Source organism: Salmo trutta, chromosome 20 (genome assembly GCF_901001165.1).
Source record: "Salmo trutta chromosome 20, fSalTru1.1, whole genome shotgun sequence".
NCBI classification, from domain to species: domain Eukaryota; kingdom Metazoa; phylum Chordata; class Actinopteri; order Salmoniformes; family Salmonidae; genus Salmo; species Salmo trutta.
In genome coordinates, this window is record NC_042976.1 from 28,571,071 (window position 1) to 28,591,991 (window position 20,921).

Consider the following 20,921-nt stretch of genomic DNA (forward strand, 5'->3'; position numbering starts at 1 on the left):
CTTAGTACATTGTTATATACTGAATATGTTCGTAAAATGCCAACTCTTTAGTACAAATTTAGTGTACACATCCACACAAACACATATACACAACAAAGTGAACACATAAATAAATAAATATGTGATGTGTACGTATATATAACGTGTGTGAGTGGGAGTGTGTGGAATATCTCCAGGTTTGGTTCACAGGTTATTAAAGTGAGGGTAACTGGCCCTGTCAGCCAAAGCCAAACGAAAACCAGTGGAATAATAATAATAATTATAATCATTATTTTGCAGAAGTAACTTTGTATGTACATAGATAATCATCGATGAGTACAGTCCTTTAAGTGTTTGTAGTTGTTCAGAGAGCAGCAGCGACGGACCCTTAATATTTGGGTGCCGAATGTGGGGAGGATAGGAGGCTTGGAAGGGGGGGTGTCCACATTGCGTGATGATGGTGGTCCCGTTGACCCCTGGGGAGGGGATGGTGGAGGTTAAAGGTTGTCTACTGCAGCACATGGTCCAGCTGTCTGCGTGGCGACTTCGTCACTAGGCTGCAGCTTGATCCCTCATTCACAGCCAGGCGAACAAGAGAGAGGGAGTGAGGAACAGGGGGTGTAAGAGGGGGCGGTGCCATCAGTGTTCAATCTGATTGGAGAGAAAGAGAAACAGAGAGGGATGGGATTTGGTTAAATAGGTTGCCATATGTATCTACTAGCAAATTACACATACAGGCATAGGAATGCATTCCGTTTTCTGTCCCACTACGCTCTCGCTATCTTTTCCTTTGAAAATGATGTGTGTATGCATGAGTGTGTTGTTGTTGTGTGTGTGTGTGTGTGTGTGTCAGTTAGTGCTTGTATGGGTCTGTGTTTGTCGTCATTGGAGACGTCAGCTGCATGGTGCTAAATGCCACTGTTTTCCCCCTGCCGCAAAAGCACCTGCTCCGAGCTGACAAACACACAAGCGCACGCTCGCTCGCTCGCACACACACACACACACACACACACACACACACACACACACACACACACACACACACACACACACACACACACACACACACACACACACACACACACACCATTCCCCCTTGCTGAAGAGCACTTATTCCATACTTGGTAACAGAGTGGGGATACACCGTTTGACCTTTCTCTCCTGTGGCTCCCATTCCAACCTCATAAATCACACGCACATACACATTATGTTCTTCTATCTTCATGGGAACCTAAAATACATTTCTAACCCTAACCCTAACTTCTAACCCCTCACCCAAACCCTAATTCTAACCACAACTCTAATTGTAACCGTAAACCTAACCCCTTAGTGTAAAATAACCTTTGTCCTCATGGGGACCTGGGAAATGTCCCCATGAGGGTGAACTTTCCTTGTTTTACTATCCTTGTGGGGACTTTTGGTTATTTTAGGTCCCCACAAGGATATAAGAACCAACCCACAGCTAAGAATACGGCACTCACAGAAGCATATACAGATGTAGGATCTTAAATTTGAACCAGTGATTACAGCAGGAAAATAATCCTGCAGCAATAGGAAATGTGATTAAAACAAAACACACACTGACAAACATGTACGTATACACACACAGTGTTTTTCTGTCCTTGTGGAAGCTCTCTCTCTCACCCTTGCTCCTGTGTACTTGTTTGTGCGGTGTGATTTGCATGCAGTGCTCACATGGCAGCGGAAGTCTCAGCTAACAACACATAGCAATGCCTCACTCACTCACTCACTCACTCCTCCCTTTTCAAAGCAGAGAACAAGAGGTGTTTTCACAGAGCTCGATGTGATCGTCACTCTCTTAAACAAACCCCCAATTCAGAACCCCCAGTGTTACACACACACACACACACACACACACACACACACACACACAGAACTTGAAACCAAAAGGTCAGCCCAAAACACTAAAATACTGGTACTTTTCCAGACTACTGATCCCCTATACCCACCAACTAGGAGAAAAAGAGGAATGGGGTAAATACAAGTGCACTGCTTATACCCAAAACTCCACAGTCACAGAGGAGGAGCAGTACATCGTATACTATAGTATATAGAGGAGTTATTCTTACACACACACACACACACACACACACACAGAGGCTGATTAACGTCTCCATTAAGTGGCTAAGCACATTAGAGGGGCTGACCCACTTCCACAGACACCCTGTCTCACCATGTGCTGTGCTCTGTCTGAGACAGTAAACCAGGAAGCAGGAACTAGCCTGGTACTGTGAACCAAACCTCATAGCTGTCCAACCTTACCAAAATCTATGTTTTATTATTATTTTCCGCAAAACGTTTTCAGTGTAAACTTAAACGACTAAAACCATATATAAAGTTTGTAGACACAAACCTCTTTTTTCTTTGTCATTATGGAGTATTGTGTGTAGATTGATTGGGGGGGGGTCTAAATACTTTCCGAATGCACTGTATATCTTTCTTAATAAGATCATTGTTGAAAACTAACAATCACCAAAATTAAAAATAGACAGTCAGGGAGAATCTAATTAATTTTGTGATAATGTTTGAGACACTCAGATAGCATAAGAATATGGCATAAGCCACGGCAAAATGTGTAGAATTTCAGGAAATATGCTTTAAAACGGTACATTTCCTAGGGGAAACACTGAGGTTTACAAAACCATATAACACTACACCTAATAACGCACACTACCCACATGAAAAAGTACTATACTATATACTATGGTATAAATACTATAGTATTAACTGTAGTGTTTTGGGGACTTTACTGTATTCACTGTAGTATACTATAGCATTTATAGTTAACTATAGCATGAATCAAATCAAATTGTATTGGTCACATACATATTTTTAGCGAAATGCTTGTGTTCCTAGCTCCAACAGTGCAGTAGTACCTAACAATTCACAACAATACGCACTAATCTAAATGTACAGAGAATGGAATTAAGAAATATATAAACATTAGGACAAGCAATGTCGGCATTGCAGTGACTAAAATACAGTAGAATAGATATGAGTAAAGCAGTATGTAAACATTATCAAAGTGACTAGTGTTCCATTATTAAAGTGACCAGTGATTCCATGTTTATGTACATAGGGCAGCAGCCTCTAAGGTGCAAGGTTGAGTAACCTTGCGGTAGCCAGCTAGTGATGGCTACTTAACAGGGATGGCCTTGAGATAGAAGCAGTTTTTCAGTCTCTTAGTCCCAGCTTTGATGCACCTGTACTGACCTCGCCTTCTGGATGGGAGCGGTGTGAACAGGCCGTGGCTCGGGTGGTTTATGTCCTTGATGATCTTTTTGGCCTTCCTGTGACATCGGGTGCTGTAGTGTGCCCCCAGTGTTGTGAGGGTCTTAGGGGCCAAGCCAAATTTCTTCAGCCGCCTGAGGATTAAGAGGCGCTATGCATCTTCTTTACCACACTGTATGTGTGGGTGGACCATTTCAGATTGTCAGTGATGTGTACACTGAGGAACTTGAAGCTTTTCACCTTCTCCACTGCGGTCCCGTCAATGTGGATAGGGGCGTGCTCCCTCTGCTGTCTCCTGAAGTCCATGATCAGCTCCTTCGTTCTGTTGACGTTGAGGGAGAGGTTATTACTCCTGGCACCACTCCACCAGGGCCCTCACCTCCTCCTCCGCCGCCTACTGTTGTGTTGTTTGCGAAACTTTCTGATTTAGTTGGAGGCGTGTGTGGCCACGCAGTCATCGGTGAACAGGGAGTTCAGGAGGGGCTAAGCACGCACCCCTGTGTTGAGGATCAACGTAGTGGAGGTGTTGTTTCATGCCTTCACCACCTGAGGGCGGCTCGCCAGGAAGTCCAGGACCCAGTTGCACAACGCGGGGTTCAGACCCAGGGCCCCACGCTTAATGAGGAGCTTGGTGGGTACTATGGTGTTGAAGGCTGAGCTATAGTCAAAGAACAGCATTCTTACTTAGGTATTATTCTTGTCCAGATGGGATAGGGCAGTGCACAGGGCGATGGTGATTGCATCGTCTGTGGATCTATTGGGACGGTATGCAAATTAAGTGGGTCTAGGATGTCAGGTAAGGTGGAGGTTATATGATCCTTAACTAGCCTCTCAAAGCACTTCAAGATGATAGAAGTGAGTGCTACAGGGTGATAATCAGTTAGTTCCGTTACCTTTGCTTTCTTGTGTACAGGGACAATGGTGAACATCTTGAAGCAAGTGGGGGCAGCAGACTGGCATAGCGAGACATTGACTATGTCTGTAAACTTTCCAGCCAGCTAGTCTGCACATGTTCTGAGGACACGGCTACGGATGTCATCTGGGCCGGCAGACTTGCAAGGGTTAACATGCTTAAATGTCTTACTCACGTCGGCAAAAGAATCTTGAAGCATGTATTCCGATTGGTCAGACCAGCATTGAATAGACCTTAGCAGGGGTACTTCCTGTTTGAGTTTCTGCCTTAAGGGAGGAGCAGAATGGAGTCGTGATCTGATTAGCCGAAGGGAGGGCAGCGTAGGGCCTTGTAGCCATCCCGGAAGGGAAAGTAACAATGGTCAAGAGTTTTTGAAGCGTGAGTACTACAGTCAATGTGTTGATAGAACTTCAGTAGTGTTTTTCTCAAATGTTCTTTGTTCAAATCCCCAGCTACAATAAATGCGGCCTCTGGAGTCCAGTGTAGTCCCTTGAGTGCCGTCATTGGTATCGGCTTGAGGGGATATATACACGGCTATGACTATAACCGAAGAGAATTCTCTTGGAAGCCAATATGGTCGGCATTTGATTGTGAGGTAAAGGACTTGTGAGGTAAAGGACAATCACACCATGAGTAGTTAATCATGAAACATACACCACCGCCTTTCTTCTTCCCAGAGAATTCTTTATTCCTGTCTGAACAGTGTACTGAGAACCTAGCTGGCTGTATGGACAGGGACAGTATATCCAGAGAGAGCCATGATTCCGTGAAACAGAGTATGTTACAGTCCCTGATATCTCTCTGGAAGGAGATTCTCGCCCTGAGCTCGTCTATTTTATTGTCCAGGGATTGAACATTAGCGAGTAATATACTCGGAAGCGGTGGATTGTGTGCACGCCTCATGAGTCGGACTAAAAGTACACTCCGAAAACCTCTACTCCGCCTCTAGGATAAGTTCAATTGCCCTGGGGGGGTACAAACAAAGGATCCAATTCGGGAAAGTTGTATTTCTGTCGTAATGCTGGTGAGTTACTGCCGCTCTGATATCCAAAAGAGTTTTTCCGGTTGTATGTAATAACACAAAAAACATTCTGGGCTAATAATGTAAGAAATAACACACAAAAAAACAAAATATTGCGAAGTTGTTTCCATGTCTGTAGACGCCATCTTTGAAGTCCTGTAGTAAAAGAAAATTGTAGTATACCGTATACTATAGTTATGAGTGTAGTGTTTTTGCGAATTGTAGTATACTGTAGTATTTACCGTAGTGTTTTTGCAGTCTGTACTATACTGTAGTATTTACTGTAGTGTTTTTCTGGACATTACTGTAGTGTTTTGTAGTACTTTCTTTGACATAGAAGTGGAAGTTTTCTCCTTCAGGAAACCTACTGGAGAAATATAAAAAAATACCACATTTTCCATAACCGGTAGGTAGGTAAGTAGGTAGGAAGGTAGGAAGGAAGGAAGGAAGGAAGGTAGGAACAGGTTCTGAACAGATATTTCAAAACTTCTGCTGTTTTCTATAACATGTAGGGAACACAATATATGGTCTATTCTTGGCATGTGGGTTTCGCAATTATTGGTGGCACAAATTGCGATATGGGGGAGGGTAATGGGCAGGATATATGCAAATGAAATAATGTATTTACTATAGTTAAAAAAGTGTGGTCTGCGGACTGTGGTGTTTTTGCACTGTGGTGTTTTTTTTTCTCTGATAATACAGTAGTATTTACTATAGTATTCTACAGTATACTACAACATTATATAGTAACTATTACACATGGTCGAGGGATACTACAGTGTGAAGTAGAGTATTCTACAATATACTGCAGTTTACAATATAACTCTACAATAAGTACTGTAGAATTCTATAGTAAACTGTAATCATTTTTCATGTGGGTAACCATAACAACACAGCTGATAAAATGCCTTCTCACTTCTGTGTTCAAACTAGAAATTTAAACAATTGCTGTGAATTTTGCCCTCACTCTCCCTGTCCCACACACACCACTCTGAGTGGTCAATTGTGTTGTATGTGTGGGACGGGAAGAGGGAGGGCAAAGTTCACAGTAGTAGTTTGAATTTCACAGGGCCAATTACACCAAGGCCCAGTCACTTTCCCTGAGGGGTCAGGGAAATGAGGAAAGGGTCGGAAAACCAGAGTAACACAGTCAACCTGACACACAGACATGGGAATGTGGTGAGGCCATGCGTGTGTGCAAGCAGGGCCGGTTCAGACCTGTTGGTTGCAGACACAGGGGTATGAGGGAGTGGGGATGAGGGAAAGTTGCCGGGAATCAGAGTTGAATCATCTCAGACACACAGGCCAGGTCTCTAAACACACATCCCTGGTTACTAATCACACACTCCTGCCCAGCCATCACAATCTCCTTTTATCAGTGGAGACTCAACCAGCCATGCTGAGTGCAGTGTGTCAGCTGAGAAAGACAACCTCTCCTAACACAGCTAATCTTACACAGGCTGATCACAGAGGGAGAGAGATAGAGAGGGAGGGGGAGAGGGAGGGATAAATGAACCCGTTATTCTGTACCCCTCCCTACCCATCCCTGGAAGGTACCCCTACCCCGTCCCACACGTACACACTGCTCTCTACATGAGTTATGTATTTCTCACTGGCTCTATTTAGACCTGCATCTCTCAGGCCAGGAACACTCTACCACACACACACACACACACACACACACACACACACACACACTACTGTACTGCTAGTACAATAGTTTAAAGTACAGTAAACATGTGCTTTTGTAACTAGTTGGTTCTCCTAACAGTAGTTGATTTATATGGTTCTCCTAGCAGTAGTTGTTTTATATGGTTCTCCTAACAGTAGTTGATTTATATGGTTCTCCTAGCAGTAGTTGATTTATATGGTTCTACTAGCAGTAGTTGATTTATATGGTTCTCCTAACAGTAGTTGATTTATATGGTTCTCCTAGCAGTAGTTGATTTATATGGTTCTCCTAACAGTAGTTGATTTATATGGTTCTCCTAGCAGTAGTTGATTTATATGGTTCTACTAGCAGTAGTTGATTTATATGGTTCTCCTAACAGTAGTTGATTTATATGGTTCTCCTAACAGTAGTTGATTTATATGGTTCTACTAGCAGTAGTTGATTTATATGGTTCTCCTAACAGTAGTTGATTTATATGGTTCTCCTAGCAGTAGTTGATTTATATGGTTCTCCTAGCAGTAGTTGATTTATATGGTTCTCCTAACAGTAGTTGATTTATATGGTTCTCCTAGCAGTAGTTGATTTATATGGTTCTACTAACAGTAGTTGATTTATATGGTTCTCCTAGCAGTAGTTGATTTATATGGTTCTCCTAACAGTAGTTGATTTATATGGTTCTACTAACAGTAGTTGATTTATATGGTTCTCCTAGCAGTAGTTGATTTATATGGTTCTCCTAACAGTAGTTGATTTATATGGTTCTCCTAACAGTAGTTGATTTATATGGTTCTCCTAGCAGTAGTTGATTTATATGGTTCTCCTAACAGTAGTTGATTTATATGGTTCTCCTAACAGTAGTTGATTTATATGGTTCTCCTAGCAGTAGTTGATTTATATGGTTCTCCTAACAGTAGTTGATTTATATGGTTCTCCTAACAGTAGTTGATTTACATGGTTCTCCTAGCAGTAGTTGATTTATATGGTTCTCCTAACAGTAGTTGATTTATATGGTTCTCCTAACAGTAGTTGATTTATATGGTTCTCCTAGCAGTAGTTGATTTATATGGTTCTCCTAGCAGTAGTTGATTTATATGGTTCTCCTAACAGTAGTTGATTTATATGGTTCTCCTAGCAGTAGTTGATTTATATGGTTCTCCTAGCAGTAGTTGATTTATATGGTTCTCCTAGCAGTAGTTGATTTATATGGTTCTACTAGCAGTAGTTGATTTATATGGTTCTCCTAACAGTAGTTGATTTATATGGTTCTCCTAACAGTAGTTGATTTATATGGTTCTCCTAACAGTAGTTGATTTATATGGTTCTCCTAACAGTAGTTGATTTATATGGTTCTCCTAGCAGTAGTTGATTTATATGGTTCTCCTAACAGTAGTTGTTTTATATGGTTCTCCTAACAGTAGTTGATTTATATGGTTCTCCTAACAGTAGTTGATTTATATGGTTCTCCTAGCAGTAGTTGATTTATATGGTTCTCCTAGCAGTAGTTGATTTATATGGTTCTCCTAACAGTAGTTGATTTATATGGTTCTCCTAGCAGTAGTTGATTTATATGGTTCTCCTAGCAGTAGTTGATTTATATGGTTCTCCTAACAGTAGTTGATTTATATGGTTCTCCTAACAGTAGTTGATTTATATGGTTCTCCTAACAGTAGTTGATTTATATGGTTCTCCTAACAGTAGTTGATTTATATGGTTCTCCTAGCAGTAGTTGATTTATATGGTTCTCCTAGCAGTAGTTGATTTATATGGTTCTCCTAACAGTAGTTGATTTATATGGTTCTCCTAACAGTAGTTGATTTACATGGTTCTCCTAGCAGTAGTTGATTTATATGGTTCTCCTAACAGTAGTTGATTTATATGGTTCTCCTAACAGTAGTTGATTTATATGGTTCTCCTAACAGTAGTTGATTTATATGGTTCTCCTAGCAGTAGTTGATTTATATGGTTCTCCTAGCAGTAGTTGATTTATATGGTTCTCCTAGCAGTAGTTGATTTATATGGTTCTCCTAACAGTAGTTGATTTATATGGTTCTCCTAGCAGTAGTTGATTTATATGGTTCTCCTAGCAGTAGTTGATTTATATGGTTCTCCTAGCAGTAGTTGATTTATATGGTTCTCCTAACAGTAGTTGATTTATATGGTTCTCCTAACAGTAGTTGATTTATATGGTTCTCCTAACAGTAGTTGATTTATATGGTTCTCCTAGCAGTAGTTGATTTATATGGTTCTCCTAGCAGTAGTTGATTTATATACTTCTACTAGCAGTAACATAGCTCAGACATAACAGGCCTGTAGCTCTCCTAACAGGACTTACCCCAATGTAGCCTTTCTGCCAAGCCTGAAGAGGGAGGGGGGACATGGGGAGATGTAATATCATCAGCCATCACTCTCCCTTCTCCACTCTCCTTCTCTCTTTTCTCAGCAAGTCAAGAGCCCACAGGAGTGTATGTAAACAACAAACAAACACCAAACAAACAACAACATCCACGTTGTTTACATTGCTAACACGGCCAGCTCCTCCTCCTATCTAGGCCACCCACACACAGACACACCCACAAGCTTCCAGGAAAGACACACACTTTTAGCACATTCATAACAAACACATTATACATTCATAACACACACACAAAGACAGCTAATCACACAACAAGTGGCGTATGTAGGGAGGAGAGGGGGTAGTGGTGTATGTGTATGTGGGGGGTAGTGGTGTATGTAGGTAGTGGTGTATGTGTGTGTAAGGGGTAGTGGTGTATGTAGGGAGGAGAGGGGGGTAGTGGTGTATGTATGGAGGGGAGGGGGGAGTGGTGTATGTGGGGGGGGGTAGTGGTGTATGTATGGAGGGGAGGGGGTAGTGGTGTATGTGGGGGGGCAGTGGTGTATGTAGGTAGTGGTGTATGTGTATGTGGGGGGTAGTGGTGTATGTAGGTAGTGGTGTATGTGTATTTGGGGGGTAGTGGTATATGTGTATGTAGGGGGGTAGTGGTGTATGTGTATGTGGGGGGTAGTGGTGTATGTAGGCAGTGGTGTATGTGTATTTGGGGGGTAGTGGTATATGTGTATGTAGGGGGGTAGTGGTGTATGTAGGCAGTGGTGTATGTGTATTTGGGGGGTAGTGGTATATGTGTATGTAGGGGGGTAGTGGTGTATGTAGGTAGTGGTGTATGTGTATGTAGGGGGGTAGTGGTGTATGTAAGTAGTGGTATATGTGTTTGTAGGGGGGTAGTGGTGTATGTAGGTAGTGGTATATGTGTTTGTAGGGGGGTAGTGGTGTATGTAGGTAGTGGTGTATGTGTATTTGGGGGGTAGTTGTGTATGTAGGGAGGGGAGGTCAATTTTTTGTTTCAGCACAGGGTTGTGTTAAAAAAATAATGTGAAATGTGAACATTCCAATTTTTGAGAAAGGAAGAGGGAGGGAAAAAGAGTGAACCAAAGAAAGAAGGATAAGAAGGAATGGGTGAGGAGACCACGTAAAAACGGCTTGGCATCGTCCAAATAGGCCTAAATAACTAAACGAGGTCAGACAATAACCATCACTACCATTACAGCCATTACAATTCCTCTGATTGTATAAAGTCATTATCGAAATCGCATATTACATTAGTCACACACACACACACATCTGTCCGACTGCCAAGTGCTTCTCTGTGCACGGGGAGAAATGCGTTCATTTAAAATCATGTCACATGCTGGGCAATTATATTCAGTCACGGCACAAGCCCTTAAAGAGAGCCCAGCACCCATTTCTATTCTATTATTACAAATCGCACGTGTTTATTTCTTTTTCAATTGAAATGTTACCTTCTGCCAAGGAGAAGGCACCCCACCCCACCCGTTCACACACACACACACACACACACACGCGTGTGTTCTGGGACAGATTAAACTTCATCACAAATGGCCAAGGTAATCCAACAACACACTAATCTAGCCATTTGTACGAGCAATGTCTCAGAGCACTACTCGCACCCACACACATGCAGTTGACATCTGACTGACTGGCAAACATAAACATACACATTGTTCTGCGGAGAGGAGAGGACATGAGAGCTGTGTTATGATGTAACTGTAGTAGTTGGCTGAGGGACTGAAGCCTGTTTCTGAGAAGTCAGGACATGAGCACAATGAGGCTTAATTGATCCTAACTCCAACTCACCTCAGTGTTTGGGAAAAACACCTTAGTGTGTGTGCTCTCCGTTCCCCTAACTCAAAACAAAACAAGCTGCTCAACAATGTCTAATCCTGAACAGAATGTAATCCTCCTTAACTCCCAGCTAAATGGAGGGAACATTGACAGAGTTTTTATCTACCCATGGAACATCCTGCCCTAGTTTACTCAAAGGTACTGTAACGGACAGGGAGGGAGGGAGGGGTGAAAGACGGGTGAAAGAGAGAGACAGGGGAGGGAGGACAGGTGAGGACCAACATTTTTTTTTAAATATGCCACTACATCTAGGTTTATTATAAGACTGCTCTATAATTAACCACACACAGCAGCTGACAATTCAATCAGACTTTTTCAGCACTGCTATGCTATCCTCTAAAATCACACCACCTCAGTAAAGTTCATTTAGTTAACTAATTTAGTTCAAATTAATGAAAGCCATTATTCTATTCAAAGTCCATAAAACAGGAGACAATTCAAGGAATTCCTGTAATGGGGCTGATTAGCTATCTGATTAGCTACTTGTTTAATTAGTCATTAAACAAACCTCCATGGTCTGTTCTTAAAGCCAATCAGTGGCACTCAGCTGGAACTAGGCACTATAGACAGAAGGCTCTCTGGAAGGAGAGAGAGAGGAGGGCAGAGACCAACTGACTGGGAGGCTCGATCACATGACTTACCCAAAAGAGAAACTAATGCTAGAAAAAGTGAGGGAGATAAAGAAAGAGAGAGAGGGAGTGAGTAAAAGAGGGAGAGAGAGAGAGTAGGGTACGGGATAGAGTGATATTTGGCTTTTTGCCCCACAGCAACCCCCCTCTCCACCATCTCTCTCTCTGTCCGTCTCTCCTCCTTTCTCTCTGTCCGTCTCTCCTCCTCTCTCTCTCTGTTGTTGTGGCAGATGGTGCTGGTCATTAGCGTATTGTCACTCCCTCTGAAGGGCCAGATAACCAGTGCTTGGAGGCGCAGGTGCAAGACCCAGGCCACCACCATCTGCTAACACACACGGGCATACACACAAACACACAGTGAGGTAGAGAGGGAAGGAAAAGGGGTGAGAGGGTTTGGTCAGAGCTCCTAAATAAAAACACGAAGAGAGTGAGTCAGTCAACTCCCCCGTCTCCCTCTGTCTGTACCTAACACCTGACAGCCCCAGCCAGAGAAGAGAGAGAGAGAGAGAGCTCTGGTAAACAAGGGGAAGACATGAGGAATGGAGAGAGGCAGGAGAGAGGGATGATAAAGAGCTTCAGAGAAAAACAGAGAACGTCAGGTGACAAAAGAGAGGTAGAAGACAGACAGAGAGATAAAGATTAGAGAGAAAGTCAGACAGAGAGAATGAGACAGTAGAGGAGATAAATAGCTAAATACTGAATAGTGTGCATGTTTCTTCTGTTTGCTGATATCTGGTGTTTCTCAGGCAAAATGCTAATCCCAACAGCCCTTGCACACCCAAGGCCAGTTCAAAGGTCACACTTCTGATGGGGGCATAGTGAGGGGTGGGGGTGGGCCGTACGGGGGCGTGTTGAAATTTAAACAGACCCCATCCCACTCAGTGACCCCTCACCCCATCCCCTGTCAGTGAGTGTATGCATTTTCCCAAACCAAAACAACAACACTGGCAAAAACGCTATCGACCGGTTATCAGCTCAACGAGCCAATAAACTAATACATCTCAAACCCTGATCCCTCATTCACAAAAACACAAGGCCAGAGTAATCTACACACAGATACACACAGCAGCTGTCACACTAACACACGCGCACACACACGTTTAGAACAGGATGTCAGGCCCATATCCTTGGTGTGTAGGTAAAGAGTTTTGAAGGCTTTATCTCTAATATAATGTGTTTGTCAAAAGAGCAGCAGGCGCACACACACACAATAAAAAAGGTAATTTCAGCCTCAGATGATTTGCATTTCAAATCTAGCCACTCGAAAATTAATGTGAGCATGTGGAATGTAGACTATGTCTCGCCTTGTGATGGTGAGGGGAGAATGTGGAAAAGCCGGTAATTTCTTAGTAAACACACACATACACAGTGAGGCCCTGTGGCTGCAGTCTAAGCCTCTCTGTGGGGTGGGTGTTTATGATTAGAGTGTTAGTGAGTAGCTGGCTGTCCTGACAGCATTCCTGATCGGGGCAGAGTATTGGGCCGTTCCGGAAACACAGCTAACTGTTCTTTCTCCGGCTGATCTTTTGTTTTTCAGGAATCCCGTAAATAACCAGGCAAGCCAGCCACGGCCAATTTTTACCGGATCAACACTGCTCCCTTTCTTTCTATCTTTCTCCCCCTCCTTCGTTCTTTAGCCTCTCCCTCCCTCTACCTACTGGCTCTCTGTGGTCTGTTTTGTCATGATTTTGAAAAACAAACTAACGTCACTCCATTCCTCCTCCTCCTCCCATCTCCTCTCCTTCCATAGCCTAGGGCCATGTCTTTCTTCCTGCTCAACTTATTTAGTAGAAAAAAAACACATTAGTGCGGAACTGCCTGCCCTACCTAGAAAACAACTCAGCAGACATACTCATGCTCAAACACACATTAAGAGACAACCCAACAGAAATACCTTATTGCACATATATATAAAAAATACACTGGCATAATATATACTACAACCACACACACACCCTTGATTGAGTATGTTTGGCCAGTAAGTGTGAAGACTTTTAGTCCTCTCCAGAGCAAGGTGTGTGTGTGTGTGTGTGTGTATGTGTGTGTGTGTGTGTGTGTGTGTGTGTGTGTGTGTGTGTGTGTGTGTGTGTGTGTGTGTGTGTGTGTGTGTGTGTGTGTGTGTGTGTGTGTGTGTACTATGGTCTGTTTTGTAAAGTTCCTCAGAGTAAAAAAACAAAAGCATCTCCAGTAGGTTAGAAAAACAAGTGAGCATTCACCTCTCCCAGCAACCTTTGCACAATGCCTGCATTCCTGCCCTGAAGCCCAGTACCTGATAACTGATAAACAACTGACTCACTTGTTTTTCTGGGGGACCCAGTGCACAGACTGCACCCAGCCCTACGGTATACAGCCAGAGAGGGAGACAGAGGAAAGAGAAAAGGAGGAAGAGTGAAAGAGTAGGAGGAGAGAGAGCTCCCTTCACCAGTGCATTGCAGATCACTATGTCAGTGGGGAGCTTCAACAACAACAACATTGTGTAACCACTACCTATAGACCTACAAGTCATTCATATTTCACCATCAGTGTGCAAACCTATTATGCAATGGGTACAGATCTATGGTAACTTATGACATAGCGCTTAAAACATATATAAATTGTTATTTAATGGTGTACAACCAGATACTGATGCTGCAGTAGACGTAACCACACGTAGGTTTGCCAGAACGAGGTGAAAGGTCATGTTTTGGTGTTCCCAACTCTCTGTCTCATAGGGGGAGGCATCAATATTTACACATTACATTACCAGGGTTGAAGTGTGATTTCCTAGGTGAACGAACTGTCACCAAAATAGATTTTTTCCCCCATTATCATTTTGAACAGAAATGAGTTTACTTCCCACTATATTTGCTGTATCCTAAGGTAACCTTTCAGAGCACATATAGCCTAACTGTGTTATAGAAATAAGAAAAACCCTGGTCCATACCCACTGGGCACAGATGACAATTCAGTGACGCGGAACAACGTTGATTCAACCAGTTTGTGACCAGTGGGTTGGCTATTCCTTATGGATTGTTCTAGCATGCGGAGGAAAAAATCTTCCGCATCATTGAACCCCTTGGGATGTTTTCTCGTACATTTGTACTAGCATAGTCTGGTACAAAGACAATAACTACGTCACAGGGAAGGCTGCTGGGTGGGACATTGATCCAGAATACAAATGACTTCAATAATTTACTTCACAACACCATGCATATTTCCCACAGTCTTGGGCTAACTGATGTACTGTATGGGTGTGACGGGCTACTCCTAATCCAATCCAAATACCACAGTTTACAAGCACTTATTATACTGCTTGGAAGGGCTGGAACATTTACTGTATATTTATCATGGTGCTTCAACTTGCCCTGTCATGTTTCATCGCATCCACCTATGTTTGATAAATCACGTTTAGAGAAGGAAATAATATCTCAAGTCTATGGTCTAGTTCAGAGTTGTCAAGCATACATCGGGATCCAGCCCGCGAGGGGTCGTCTGGCCCGCTGGTGGTTTGAGTAAACATCTACATCGAACAAAAATGTATAATAATGAAAACAACATTTGGGGGGGAAACAAACTCAATATACTTTAAGTTGACTAAAACCAAATCGAAACTGTGTAGAAATGATACCGTTTCTTGACCGTCCAGCTCGCTGATAATCACTAGACAGTCAGGGAGCATCGGAAATCCCAAAAACGATGGATAGAAGACAATGTTTTGCTATTTTTGAGGGCAATGAAATATAACACATTTTTAGTGCGGCCCTCCAGACCTCGTTGAAGACCCAATGTGGCCCCGGGGCAAAAGTTGTTTGATACTCCTGGTCTAATTAGTAATCACACTATAAGCACCAATGCATTTGTTTAAACGGACTGGCAATAACTAACAGATGAACACTAAACAGCTTGAAAAACATGGTTGTTTTTCCATATTCATATTTTCCTTGAATATACAGCACATAAAACTGTCACATAAAAAGTAGGCCAATATGGGCGCACTTCATCATTATAAGACTGCATTGCTTCCGCAAACATATATATATATATTTTATATCTCTCTCATGACTAGGTTGCTCAAAACCATCATGCCGTCTCGCCACCTAATTACAAAGGGCGTGTAAAAAACAAACTGACATGAAATATAGGATGCGTCAACAGTATATCAAATACCAAGTTTACAGCCTAGATAAACAGCGCCTTTGTAACCACTGCGCAAGTCTGTTTGTTTTTTCCACTTGGGTAAAGTGACAGGGAGCTGCTAGCCCTAGAGCCGGGCAGCAGAGCTCCATTTCACTGCCTGTCGATACATTAGTGTGTACAGTAAGCCACAGTGTAGTGAGTTGGCTGGCTACAGTGGGATGGTTGGGTTCAGACTATGAGGGATAGAAACCCGTGGTCTGCGTGCCGAGCTATCGCATAATGATCATCACGCACGCACATAGGCAGCTGCTGTCCGTGCCACATAGGCAGTCTAAATTCTCTGGCATTATTAGAATGTTGGCTTCAGTAGGACACAGTGAACACACAACGTCTCCTTGGGACACGACAAACTTGGAGTGCACTGCTGCTTAGCAACGGCTAGATATGCCAAATAAATGGGTTGCTATCACTAAAGCGATATCTTTACTCAAGCACTGACACACACTGACTGTTTGAATGAACACCTGGATGAATGAATGGGCTCATGATAAGCATGCAAACACACACACATACACACACACACACCACACAGAGTCGGCACTGGCTCACCTTTCACTGCTGTTGCAGTTTCCTTGAAGCCCATGGTGGCATAGGGGCTGGTGTTAAAACCGTTCATGCCCCCCTTGCATCCGCACGCTGCCTTGAACCTCAGCAGTCCCTCACTGCCCCCCAGAGTGCTGCAGCCCCCCAGGCTCCCTTCCATCAGGTTTAAGGCAATGTAGTTGAGTCCATTCTGGTAGCCCGCCGACGTCTCCCGGCACATGGGGCTGTTGCTGTTCCCGTACTCTTCATCTGAACCCTCTGAGCTCCGGACCGGCCGCGACACGTTCTCCACCGATGCCGAGCTGTGCCGCTTGTTGGCATCGGGGGCGAACGATGGGCATACTGGCGTTACCATGGTGGTGGAGGAGAAGGTCTCTGAGCTGTGGCGCCTGCGCCCCTGGGGGTCGGCCCGGATCACCTTTGCCCCCCTGTCTGGGTTGACAGGGGGGATGGAGAGGGACGGACACCCAAGGAAGAAGGTCTCGACAGGAACCGGGGGGACCCCCACTGTACCCTCTCCCCTCAGGGTGAGTCTCTGGACACAGGCAGAGGGGCTGGTGGGCAGGGGGGTGGTGGTATCGGAGGGGCACAGGGTGGCAGGGAGAGAGGCAGAGGGAGGGGGGTTGGTAGGACTGAAGGTCATCTCAGTGTAGTCGTCTTTTACATCACTAACCAGGTATACAGGGCTTGCAAGCTTTTGGAGAGGATATTCCACAACGATTATCTTCTCCTGTTCCTCACTCTCCCTCTGCTCTTCTCTGGGAGGCTGGCTGGAACACAAGGGAAGTGCAGGACTCAGCTCCAGGCGCCCTATTGAAGAAGGGGAATCGCCGTGTTTGGGAGAGCGCGATCTGACGTCAATGTTGACGTAATCGGAGAGTGGCGGGGAACTCCTCATCAGCCCGTCCACCGAGCCCATTGATGAACCAGAGCTCTCAGTGGTGGCGGAGATGGGCGGATAGCGTGTAGTGTTGCCAAAGTCAATGTTGATGTACTCCCCGGGACTCCTGGGCTCAGAGGGGAGGGGGTGTTCGATCATACAGGGCAGCGTCCTCAGAGAGTCCAGGGCCAGCCGGGTAGGCCGACTCACCCTCCCCTTGTGGACCAGACCCCCCTCCTGAGTGACCGTGCCGGCTCTGAGGGGTGAGGGGGCTGAGGAGTGGGTGGAGGTGGGGGGTGTAGCGGAGCAGACAGGTGAGACGGGACAGTAGTTGGACTCTTCCTCTATCCTCTTCTTCTGTAGACTCATCACCACGTACTGGTCTGTGTCTGTAACCCCCTTCCTCTGGGGCTGAGCTTTGAGAGAGCGGGGCAGGGAACTGATGGAGTAAGGCTGTCTGTGGTGAGGGTGAAGCTGGGGGGTAGTGTCTGTGAGGATGTAGTCTGGGGGGGTGAGGGAGACCACAGGGTCCACAGGGGACATGTTGAGGTACTCCCCGTTGGTGAGTTTCCCGTCGGAGCTGTCCACAGACATCTTGGCCCCGCAGAACATCCTCATGTAGCCGCTGTCCTCCAGAGACACGCTTCCAGGGGAGTCGGTATGGGAGCCCAGCCCAGCTGGAGAGGGGTGGGAGCGAGGATTGATGATCTGCTTGGGGGCCGACACACACATGGGGCTCATGGGCATGTAAGCATCACCTTTGACCCACCCTGTCTGAGGGGCAACGCCCGGAGTCATGGGCATGTAGCCACAGTCACCTAGGTGACCATTGGAGCCTATCTGGACATCGCCATAGTCCTCAGGATAGGTAACTTTTGGGGAGGTGGTGTGAGAGCTGCGACCCGATTGGCCGCTACTGGTATAGGTGGCCCTCATAAGTGTGTATTCGTCCAATGAGGTGGAGGAGACCTGGGGCGGCGCCCTGTGCTGGGGCGGGGTGTTAAGGGAGTATGTGCGTTTCCGGTATGCCTTGTCCAGCTCTGGTAACCGGCGGAAACCGTTCTGGTTCTGCCTCTCCATCACCATGTAGCCATGCAAGTCACTGCTATCCCGGGAGGGGGGGGTGTCTGCCCTTAGGGACTCTGGAGTGTTACTGCGGCGAGTGAGGTACAGGGCTGCAGGACTGGAGCCATACTCATCATAGGAGATGAAGCCGCCATCACTGGGGGAGCCAGAGACAGAGACATTGCAGCTGGAGGGGCGAGGAGCACTGCTTTCAGAGCAAGAGGACAGGCTGACAGGGCTGGGGGTGGCTGTGGGTGGGGAGTGGGACAGAGGCATGGACATGGACTTACTGTGCTGGAGGGAAGAGGATTCAAATGTCCGGCAGTGCTGGGCTGTGATGGTGTTTGAGCTCCCTAATAGGGTCCGGTGAATACCAGGGCTGAGGGGACTCCCGTTCACAGGCAAGGTGCGTGCCATGGTGCCATCTCCCTCACTGGCAGTGCGTATCCTACAGGAGGTGAATTTACTCATGGGGGACTTTTTGGCCATGCTGTCTGTGCGCGACCGTCGCTGGAGCCCGGTCTGGCTTGGGGGAAGGTTGTTGTGGTGCCGCCGGGTGGGCACGGAAATGGGGTTAGTTCCCGATGACTGGCTCTTGCTGCGCGGCCGGAACTCTGACAGCTCCTTCATGGCTTTCATCGCCTCCAGGATAGTTTCGTGGATGTTTTGCGCCACAACGGAGTCGTCAGCCTGCATCCACAGCTCGCCGGGTCCTGTGGCTGCTGACCGGCCGACTTCGATGAAGAAAAAGCTCTCCGAGTGCCCGCATCTCCTAATGTTCATCAGCTGTAAACTGACGGACGCAATATCCGAGTTGAGCTTTACAAAGCTGATAGTCCGGCTGGATAAGCACAGCCTGTACACTCCGGTAAGATTCCGGCTCTGTCCCAGCCCTTTGGATTTTAGGTTAACTTGCCATACCTCCTTATATACCGCCGTTACCGGCGTAATCATCCCGTAGTTCGCCTCATCAAACCCCACCAGCGAGGACGCGGAATTGGATGCGGAGCCGTCTGAGTACACTTTCCCCTCGCTCATTAAATCAGTTAAGACTCTGTACCAATTCTCCTGCTCCTGTTCATTCTCTGCTGCCACAGCAAAATATTCGTCCTTGGTATAGAGGGCGATAAGGTGTTTGTGTTTGGAGTCCGCTCTCTTGTTGATATTGAGGCAGCAGTCCAGAGGAATAACTCTCTTTGCCGCCGACTTGTTTTTCCATTTCTTCTCGCTCTCATAGTACTCCAGCCGAGCAGGGAAGCCCTCGCTCGGCTCCTTCAGAACGAAAAATCGCTTGTGTCCGTGCTTCTGCTTCTTGAGGTATCCACATTTCTTTATTTTGTTATTGTTAATATTCGCGTTGGATAACAAGTGTTCTCCAGTATTTGGGGGATTTGCCATTCTATCGTTTTTTTTGTTTTTTTTTTAAACAACTCACTTTCCTTAACCTGTTGTTATATCCTCACGTATCGAAGGCTGGAGAGATCAACTCTGTAGCTTATAGTCCGTATCTCTCGAAGGCTCTGTTTCACTCCAGGCGCCGGTTGTGCGTCCGGCGTATGTAACAGTTTAACAGTAAATAACCCATATCGCTAAGTTACCGAAGTGAAGAGAGAAACAACGTGTGACGTTCTACACATCAAGCGTTGGTTACAAAAAAAAGAGAAGGGCAGGGAAAAATACACACACTGACACTGGGCGGTGCAAACCGAAGGGGCGTACCTGCAAATCCGTCTATTTGATGAGATCATGGGCTCATTGGTGGACAGGGCTGAATGATAGTGAAAGACTCAGTCAGATGGGAGAGAAAGCCCTCCCACACACTCTCACACACACACACGCACTCCTGCCCTCTTCCGACTCACCCTGGGTACGGTTGGAACTGTCAACCCGCTCATCTATCTATGATGCATTTATGCATAACCGCTTACGTGTATACTCTTCTCCCAGGGCAATTGATCAACTTATTCATTAAGAGGCCTATCACAGATCGTGTTGGCTATTTGGGTTAAGTATTGATGTAATAGGTTTGTGCGCAATAAGAATTATTGAGGACATGGTCAATTATCAGTTTATTGATATGAAATAAGAACAGTGTCTGTCAGAAGTTTCAGAGTGCATAAACTGATCGAAGTTCGTGGGAATGTAGGCATGTAACGTTAAGCAGAAGTATTTCGCTACACCACAAGCATTTCGCTACACTCGCATATAACATCTCCTAAATATGTGTTTGTGACCAATAACATTTTATTTTATTTGATGTTATAAATGTTCATTTTTGCAATTATGTGGTGTCAAGAAAGAATTATGCCTATATTAGCCTACATATCCTAATACAAGTATTGTGCAACAATTTCACCCGTGGCACTTAAATAACAACCCAGTGATGATATAAAACATCATGTCTATTGGCATTTGATTACGCATGAGTTATTACACAATTCAAAAAACACTATGTGTGATCTAGTAGATTCTACAATATATTATTCAACTGCGACTACAACGTGACTGAGGCGCACGTAGCGAGGGGAGGGTGAGAAGCCCCAGCCGCTGCCCTCCAACTTCAGAAGAAAAC

General features: G+C 45.1%; 1 protein-coding gene across 1 annotated transcript; it reads right to left on the minus strand.

Annotated features, from left to right (window-relative positions):
* Nucleotides 1–249: 249 nt before the first annotated feature.
* Nucleotides 250–20,026, minus strand: LOC115155832 (insulin receptor substrate 2). The gene is made up of 2 exons (XM_029702808.1): nt 16,411–20,026; nt 250–630 (listed from the first exon to the last, which is right to left on the minus strand). Exons 1-2 carry the CDS (start codon nt 19,745–19,747, stop codon nt 626–628), a joined length of 3,342 nt encoding a protein of 1,113 aa, XP_029558668.1. The 5' UTR covers nt 19,748–20,026; the 3' UTR covers nt 250–625.
* Nucleotides 20,027–20,921: the final 895 nt, after the last annotated feature.